The sequence below is a fragment of the Rhea americana genome, unplaced genomic scaffold (assembly GCF_003343005.1).
Source record: "Rhea americana isolate MKP2758 unplaced genomic scaffold, rheAme1 scaffold_435, whole genome shotgun sequence".
In the NCBI taxonomy this organism is placed as follows: Eukaryota; Metazoa; Chordata; class Aves; order Rheiformes; family Rheidae; genus Rhea; species Rhea americana.
This window is the reverse complement of record NW_028186574.1, coordinates 136,789-146,305: the sequence shown is the minus strand read 5'-3', so window position 1 is coordinate 146,305 and position 9,517 is coordinate 136,789. Positions and strand designations below refer to the sequence as shown.

At 52.2% G+C, this 9,517-nt stretch overlaps 1 protein-coding gene across 1 annotated transcript; it reads right to left on the bottom strand.

The window, feature by feature from the left end:
* Nucleotides 1-3,761: 3,761 nt before the first annotated feature.
* Nucleotides 3,762-6,285, bottom strand: LOC146589758 (uncharacterized). Its single transcript, XM_085315696.1, has 3 exons — nt 6,168-6,285; nt 5,049-5,578; nt 3,762-3,920 (listed from the first exon to the last, which is right to left on the bottom strand). The coding sequence occupies exons 1-3, from the start codon at nt 6,283-6,285 to the stop codon at nt 3,762-3,764; spliced, it is 807 nt and encodes a 268-aa protein (XP_085171822.1).
* Between the last annotated feature and the right edge of the window lie 3,232 nt (nt 6,286-9,517).

Below are 9,517 nucleotides of genomic sequence, written 5' to 3'. Positions count from 1 at the left end.
CCCAAGGCCCCCCAGCATCCTCCTGCCCCCCGTATACCCCGTGCTGCCCGCAGCGTGTCCTCCCCCCCACCCCCGGCAGCGTGAGTGCCAGCGCTGCACCCTTGCAGCCCCCAGGTCTCCGGGACAGCACCCGCCTGGGGCTCCGAAACGGCCGGGAAGGAAAAGGCTCAGAAATGGCAGGAGAAAGGGCTGGCAGCCCCGGAGCGCGCAGGCGGGAGCCCGGCCCGACCCGCCGCCCCCGGGGAGCTGCCCCCGTCTCCCCCGGCCCTCGCTCTGGCAGCCTGGTTTAACCCGAGACGTCTCCCCGCACCCATAAACCGCCCCRAGGCCGGCGTGGCCGAAGGCAGAGCCCGCCGGCGGGTCTCACAACCCCGAACCCCCTCCGGAAGAGCCGGCTACTGCCCTCGGGCTTTGACAACTTCAGCAAAAACTCTTCTAATTGCAAAATTTTAAGGTTATTAAATTGATTTCCAAGGTGGGTCTTCTGCTGCACGCGCCAGTCTCGGACTCCGCGAGTTCATTTCCTAACAAAATGGGATAAGGAAACATTTATCCTCCGTTAACGGGAGATGAAAATAGAGTGTAAGATGTTAATTAACGGGACTGTTAGCCATTTCCTRTAATTGCGGGTAGCACAGATGGGGCCACCCTGCAGGTGGGGAAGAACTGGTCCCCGTTCCGCTTACTGGTGATGAAAACTCCTGGAACTAACCACGGGACTGGRGACAACTGCAACAGAAAGGGATTTTTATTTTCTTCCCCCTGCCAGGAATATTGCCTTTGTTCTTGTTGCAATAAATCTAAATATTTCATTACTCTTCCATTAGGGGTATTAAATCTTCTTCCTCAGCCTCCATCCTATGGAAATTGAGATCCTGATTTCTTTAGGTTCCTTTGAAAATGCTGACCCAAAAGAGAGCGGTGCCTGAAAAAGTTAATATACCCCTCCCCAAAAAGCATTCCTGCTGAATTTAGAGCACAGCAGAAGGGAAGTATTTTTGACTAGGTCCAGTCTGAACCATCCGCTATTGCAAATCGAACACGCTGACATTCCCACTCAAAAGGAGAGCTGAGGGAGCACGCACACAGTCCTGTAAATTTGCTCTGCGGGTACCTCCRGCAGAAAGCCTAGAAGCAGGTTTAATCCAGAGCATCCGGATTCTCCTATTTTCCTATTTCTCCTTCCTGGAAAGGACTGTCATCCAACTCCTGCCTTTTCAGAAACGACACCCACTTCTGCCGCCGTGAGCCGAAGCCGGGGAAAAACAATAACACGCCACCTACTCTCTGCAGTTAAGACAAATACCCTGTACTTAAGGTTATTTGGGAAGAAAAGGCACATTCATGCCAATGGAAAGTGCAGAATTAAAAAAAGCAGCTTCTCTGTCATTGCGGACCATCTGGCTAGAAGAGGGGTGAGTAATTGCACTCCACAACATGACATTCAAAAATATACCAAAGTCTGGGAAAAAAAAAGAAAAAAAAAAAAAGTCCAAGCAATAAAGTCAGTTTGCCTGGAACTTGGGGCTGCTTTTAACACCCTGAGCGGCCAGGGGCGAGCGCAGCCGAGCTCCCGGGGAGGCGACGGGCTGCTCCTCGCGTGCCCCCGTGTTCGTCCCACTTGGCAACGCGCGAACGGACAGACGGACGCTTCACGGGCCCGTCGCACGGACCGGCCACGTTGGGTCCAGCGCCCTACGGAAAGGCAACTGCCCRCCAGCGGGCCGCCAGGCTTGGTCTGGCTCTTGAGAAAAGCCATGCGTCCTTGCGATTTTTAAATTCAATTTGCTGGACTCGTTTTCAAAGCGGAAAGAACTGGGCTGGTTTCATCCTTCCGGCGATTTCTGGATGCCAGTTAAAATTTTATACCAAACAAATTTATGGCTCCGGCTGCCGTTCTGATCTGGTGCTTCCAGCAACCCAGCACACGGCGGAACGATCTTATCTTCGAGGCCCTATAGAAGGGCACAAAGCGCTATAAAATGCAGCCGAGTAACYGCAGCAGGAGGAAATCTCTCACCGTTGGAGATGTATCTGCAATTCAAAGTTGTGCTGTGACATGAGAAAACTTGCTTGACCTTCAGCAAAATAAAAGACCCTGATTCTGCACGAGCTGCTCTATGATCATCAGCACGAGAAGAAGAGTCGAGTTCAAAGCTGTGGCTGTAAATGAGGATGCATCCGAGCTGGAGAAAAACTTTTGCATCCTGCAGAAGTTCAGATTAATCAGGGACCGCTCTCTCGGCACCCCACAGCCCCACTCTGGTTCAGATCAGCCCTCACCCTTTCTAAAACTACCAAATTCTCAGGAAACGCACATTTGTCATCATCTTCGCTGTGATTATGGCAAATACATGAATGCTGCCACATTTCTGGGAAGAGAGTTGGGCCGTTATCATCATCTGTGCCCCCGAAGATGAAATTTCTTAGCTGGAGATTGGAATTGGTCCCGACCCATGGAAACAAAGGAGAATTTGGCCATCATTTCAATGGCAGCAGCCTCAAAAATGTGGCACCGACTACATTTCAGTGGCTACTTGTAAAACACAAAGTGCTGAGATGAGGTTTTTCCAAAAAGACCTATTTGGTGGTTTGGAGCTAGTCACTGCTTTGTGCCCCAGTGTCCCCATCTCCAAAGGAATCTCCTTTTGCAGAATACATGGATATCTACTGATGGAGAGTGCTAYATAACAGCTAAGTTACATAAGATATTTATGAATGATCATAAGCTTAATTCAGGTAGCATGAATTCACAGGCAATGAGTTGCTCCTAGTAGCCTGGGCAAGTTGAAACCTTGCAGGTGAAGGTGCTCCACGGCAAATCGCTGCTCAGCAAGGTTTTACGCTCAGGCAGAGGTTCAGACCTAGGAAGAGAAGCCGTATCCCCCGAATCCGACAGTCCTATCAACCCGCCGGCTCCCAGAGCCTCTCGTTCAAAAGCCATTTCCCCCAAGGGAATAAATAGAAAGGCAGAAAAATAACACGCATGTCGCTTGCGTCCCTGCGCCGGAGGAGCCGCCGTGCTCGTTTCCGCTCCGTCGCTCTCTAAACACAGATGCCGCGAGCTGGGAGCACCGATCCCGAACCGCCYGGTGCGGACAAGCCTCCTCCCACCCGGAGAGGGATCAATTAAACTTGCACAAGCCACTGAGCCGGAGCTGATGAGGTTTTAATGAGGAGGGATAAGAGCCCTCAGTTACGCCCTTCCCGATAACACACTCAGAAGTTAAACCCGGCTCACGTCGGTCCCCCTCGCTGCGGGGCGGGCGGCATTTCGCGCTCCCAACGCCAGGGCTGGGGCTCCGCTCCGAAGGCAAATGCGGATCTAGTGGCATTAAAAACTGTTGCGAGTCTCTCACTCTCTCACCATATCTTCCACGTTTTCGGAAAAAAAAGCCAACATGGCTTTTCAAATATGAGTATTTCTTTACAGAAAACTCGCTTCAACTYTTTCTGGTTTCGGAGAATTTTGAGAATTTTCCATTTCCCATTGAGTTAAAGCTCTCTCCTCGGCCTGCACACGAGTTGTTTGATATCCGTGAAGCTCAGCAAACCAAGACACATCGAGAGCCCTAATACGGCCCATCAAACAGTGCAACAGGGACGGGGTTCGGGGCACAGCAAACGAAATGGAAGAGGATCGCGACCCGAGCTGCGAGACCCCAGTCAAAGTCAGCAGCAGGATCACACGAAGGCACCCCACGGCACGAGGTGTTAGTTGAAGTGCAAATACACAGATTGACGAGTGTGAAGATTTTGTCCTATTTCATATGAGCTAAGAGGTGCTTCAAATAGTCAGCTTGGGCTGCGTCCGAGGGGAAAAGAGCCTGGCAAAAGTCACAAGTCCGGACGGCCTCCGAGGCGAGGACGGCGCCTTGCCCGAGGCTCTCCTCCAGCATCCACGCCGGCGTCCAGGACGTCTGCAAGGCAAAGAGCGGTCAGCGGAAACAGCAGATGCAGCCCCTCGGCAAGCTCCTAACCGAGCCTAGCTTCCACCCCAGGTCTGCCACGCTGAAACGCAGCGTCCGCTCCGCCTCCGAGCCCAGCCGCTGCGTTTCGCACCTGCGGACGGGAGGGCTAAAGGCGGTCTGGGTGTCGGGCGCTGCTCTGTCCCCCCTCGCTCCATCCCTACCTGCCTCCTCCGAGCTTCTTATGGCACTTGAGCATCTCCCATCACCCATCACTTCCCCCCTCCTTCCTCCCCAGCAGCTACAATCATTCTCCAGGCCCAAACATGAGAAAAGTGCTTTTGTAAGAAGCAAACAGGAGAGTATTTGTAATTTCCTTTTGTGTCATTATCATTTAAGTGCTGATAAGGCACATTAGGACTTTACCAGATAGTCGAGACAGCCCCGGTCTCCACTTCTTTTTTTCTTCCCCTCCTTCTTCTTAAAATGAAACTAGATTCTAAGTATAGCTCAGGCTGAAAGTCAACAATGTTCGCCACGAATATGTAGCCATGACAGTCATGAAATAATGTTTAAGGGCCTCATTTGGAAAAAAAGCAGTGAAAGGAAAYGGGATTGGCATTACAGAAACCTACATCGGTGGTCCAGCTGCGGTGACCCATTCATAACATAGATTATAAAGGCTTAGCACAAGGATTGAGGCAGTAGATTTTAGGAKGTATTTAGGAATCATTGTTTTGGCAGCACACAAATCAGAGAGAATAAAGGAAATACTTACAAGCTCATTCACACATCAAAAGCAGGCCAATACAATTTTTCCCAGAGACTGAATCAATAGCTTCAGAAAGCATTGAATCAGAAAGCATCAAGGGAGAAATTTTTATCCACAAGTGAAGCAGGTGCTTAGCAGCTAGATCACAGTTGCTTTTGTGCAGCTAACGGGGCCCTGGCAATCAGGAAATTGGGTGCCTGGAGGCATTTTGGGGACTTAAGCTTATGACTCTAAACATCTACTCTGCCTTGTCTCCCTGTGTGTTACAAGAGAATTGRTGTTGAAACCGGGAGGATATTGAAGATTGACAGATGACGCTTATACCCCCAAATTCAGAGACAAAAATCCCTGTTGGCCKCTCAGTTTACCTTCACAGGTCCTCGGATTTCTACAGGAACGTGAACTGCAGCCCGTAGAGCACTTTCACCAGATGCATCTTCCCTCTGAAGATCTTGCGGGGCTTCATACAGGTCCAGAAAGSAGTCTGCAGCCTCCGGGTTGGGCGTTGCAAACTCTGGCAGGTTRCAGCAAGGCCTCGCTTCTTCCTTGCTGGCTTTCATGGTAGCAAGCACCCTGTAATTTTTCAGCCACATGTCTAAAYCCCCCTTCTCGCTCCTCTCCTCCTTGCTGCAATGCTGACTGCCAAAAGCCATCGCAAGGGCCGCCTTCCTGTTCCCCCCGCTTAATACATCGGCATTTTTGGTGCTCGGAGGGTCCGTGACGTTGCAGGCAGGCAGCGCATCAGCAGGGGGGGGCTGCGCCAGTGGGTGGGCAGAGCCGGGGCCAGCAGCGGCGGCGGTCGGGGCCGCGGGGCAGTCCTGTCGGCCCTCCGAGGGTTTCTCTGCTTCCTCCATCACCATATCCTCCGTACACTGGATCGGCAGCGACACGGGGATATCTTCAAAAGAAAGCGAGCAGTTATCGCTGCCCGGCTTCRTGGCACGTGCTTAGGTTTTCCCTTCTCCTTCTGCACTATCAAAACGAGGCGTTACCTCCTTACTGGGGAGCCAGCAGGCAAAGCTTACCTTTCCCCACAGCTAGGGGGAAATACAAGGATGGATGAGTGAAGAAAGGGCATCGGAGGACAGCCAGAAAGGCCTGGGAGCCAGAGGAGGCATATTAGCCACCTCCAGAACCTGACCTTAGGAGAAGAGATGTGGAGACATCGCTGTGCCCCCCAAAAGCCAGGGACCACAGGCATGGAAAGCAGGTAAAGGTGCCCAGGAGCTGCTTTCACAACACATGGCAGCCTTTCACCCRGGGAAATCCCTTCTCACCCCAGAAAACATCCTTTAACATCACGAAAAGCTGGTACAACCACGTGGGAGTGAYGTGACTGCTGCAGCAGGGAACATGCACGTTGACTCCATGGGCCAGGAGATCAGGAGGGTGATTTCTTGGAAAACTGGGCAATCTCTGCTGGGGAGGGCAAGGAGATTTCCCCAGRTGATTTCCAGTCTGTGGAGTTTCCCAACACTACTCCTTACCAAGGATGGGTCCCTTCCTCGCAGTGAGCTTCTGGAGGAGTTTGCCCTGCTTCGCACACAGGTCCTGCAGCCTSGTGACCTCCTCGCAGAGCTGGAAGAAGACCTCTTCCATCTCCATCACGCCTGCTCAGGAGAAAGAAGAAAGAGGAAAAGACCATCTGTGTTTTTCCCAAAAGCAGGAACAGCAGCAAGGAGCCACTGAGGTCACCCAGAGCTAGCAAAACGGGGAGGATCACTCAGTTGTGTTGTAGGGTTCAGGTTCTGGCATGTGCGGGACTGCCCAGAAAGAAGTGATCTCATGTCCAGTTCTCTTGCAGTTTACACAGAAAAGAGAAAAAACTGAAAAGGGAAGTGATTCTGCCAAGGTCAGGAGACAACTGCATGGCAAAGCTGAAGTCTTTYACCCCCAAGCCCTGAGCTGCCATTAGATCACAGCTCCAAGTAACTAACAGCCTTTCTCATTCTGTTTATGGCAAAATCTGCCTGGATATTTGAATTTCCCATTCACTGAAATGGGAGGAGAAAGCAGGTTCTAATTCCCAAGCATTTATAGCAGTTCCACCTGCACAGAAAASAAGCTCTCGCATCGGCTGCAAACATCACCAAGGGCTGGGCATCAAGGACATCGAATTTTTGTGCCGTGGTAGGAGAACAAATCTCTAGGAATGAACCCAAAATGGGAAAGCTGTTCAAACATGGCGGCATGATTTGCCTTTTTTCACAATGCTCAGCCCCAAACTGCCCTTCCTGCTTTTGAAAATATTCCGCAAATGGAAGTCAAGCTCATGCCCACATCGTACGCTTGAATCAAATATTTTCACTAYTAAAGATAAAAATCACTCTGTTGTACACAGCACATTTCTCCTGGCTTTAGCAGCTGTACTGTGGATGGGACTTTTCAGTTTTACCATATTACACCAATCATTACCATTCTGAGRAACAGTAACTAAAACCAAAGCGTGGTATAAGCCATCTAAAAGTATATTCTAATTTGAAAGGTTCGTGCATGTCTATTAGCATAAATATGCAAATCAACTTGGCTTCCTGTCATATTTTCCAGGTTTTTGACTGCTTCGCACTGAAAATTCAAGCTCTAGCTTGGTAATTAGGGTCTTTGCTAACCGGCTCGATGAAGCCTCCTCTGGCACTCAGGGCGACGACGGGGAGTCCCTGCTGTGGGTGAAGGGCAGAAATCACAACCAACCTGGAGGAAACGGAGCCGACGCAAAGAAAACTTCTGACAAAGCGGTAAGGCTCCTTTCCAGCGCTCCTCACACCACAAACAAAGCCGTGACGGTAGTTTAAATTTATTTGCTGCCGGTTTGGTCCCACCGTTTCTTAAAAATCTGATCGTACGCCCTCCAAAGCAACCAGCTGCACTGCAAATACATGAAATCAAAGACTAAGATATATTTTGTCCGAGAGTTACATATAGCTCTACCTATTAATTATTATGAAGTATGTGATCAGGGGTTTTCATTGCCAAGCAAACCTGTATTGATTTAGTGTGCTTAATGCTGTTTTATCAAAAGCTGCTTGCTTCTTCATCCCCCCCCCACACCCCGCCAAAACAAAAATTGCTATTATGGCATTAGGACAACAGCACGCTCAGAGATTTTAATCTCCTCTGTAACCTGAAAAATATTTCACAARTTATGATTAAAGAAGTGATCAGAAAATGAAAAATCATTGGGAAATGAGATATTTGGGCTTCTCTGAGCCATTTCAGGCCAGCGCTGGAGAAACAGGGCAGGACTGGTCTTCAGCCATGCYGTCAAAAGTCCCTTGGCTCCCGGGGAGCAGAGCTAGTTTAATCTGGCAAAAAAAAAAAAAACATTCCCGCCCCATCCCAGCCRGCGATGCGATGATACCAAAGTGCTCAATTTTACAAAGGAAAAAACTTACTCTGCTGGGGGACCCTGCTTGCCCAGGCCGGTCGGCTGCTCTGCGACATTGGCGTTGGCAAGTCGCAACTGAAAAAGTTCAGTAAAAGAAAACTCTGGGGCAGGGAATTTCCCTTCAGTTTTTACGTTAATAGCAAAACCAACGCACGGCAACAAGACAGGAAATAAAGCAGCAGCAGATCACGGGCAGCCGCAGTGCGAACCGGAGGTTTTGAGCAAGCTCCGAGAAGCCAAGGGGACTGTTTCTGAGGCCAAGGGTACTCCGGCCTGACGGCGGTTTGGCTCTCCCSTTAATCCGCTGCGCTGTGCTGGGGAAGCCAGGTGCCTTTTTGCGACTCAGTTTCCCCCAGCCTTTCTCTAGTGATTTGTTAGTGCCTTAACGTGGAGGCTGCCGGGTATCTGGGCTTCCACAACGCCGACCGCCGCAGAGCTACCCCCTTTAGGAAGGTTAATATTCAAAGTAGGATCCTACTAACCCAAATTAATGATCATTTGAATATTGGAATATCAAACCCCCCTGAGCGAAGCGGCTGCCTGGGACGTTACCTGCCACATCACCCCCGAGCGCATCTCGCCCCCCGCGACGCTCCCTCCGAGCAGCTCTTTCACACCACCCGTATCGCTCCTTGCTCCGCCGACGCTCTTCAGCCGGGCGGGCGCTCTGCCGCCGGGAGCGGGAACGGCTGAGCCGCGAGCCGAGGCCCCGTGGAGCTGTCACCATCCAGCGTTAAAACCGGGCGGCGAGAACGCGGGGAGCGGGCGCCCGGGTGCCTCGCGTTTCGGGGCCGCCGCTCGGCCGCGCGCGGGGAGCCAGGCCCCCGCGCCTTGCAGGCAGGCAGGGCAACAGCAGACGGCTCCGAGTAACGGGAATAATTAGCAAGCTGCTGCGTAAATGGTCTATTTATAGCTACACGCAGGGATGCAAGAGRCCGCGACCGGCCGTTACCACGTCGCAGGGAAAACCGCAGCGAGGCTGGTCAGCGCTCGGGCGCGCGGGAGCGAGGGAGAAGGGGCAAACGCGACCCTTCTCCGGCCGCCCTCGCACCGGGACGCAGAGCTGCAGACGTGCACCCCTGGGTCCTGCACGGCCCTGGCGCCTACAGCTCCCAGCAGCGTCCCTGCTGTCCGGCCCCTATACGTCCCTATATGGTCCCAGCACTCCTGGTCCGGCCGCTATGGTCCCTATAGGCCTCTGCCACGCCCAGCAGCCCCCCCCCCGTGTCAGGTCCCTACAGCTCCTATAGGCCAGTCTAGCTCCTAGCAGCATCCTTGGTGCGAGGCGTCTATGGCCCCCATAGGGTCCCGTCACTCCCTACGCGTCCGCTGTCCCGGCCCCTATGGCCGCCATGGGCCCCCGTCACTCCTCCACCTATAGCACCCCGTAGGCCCCCCGCTGCTCCCCACACCCTCGCTGTCGGGCCCTTATGGCCCCCACAGGCCACCGTC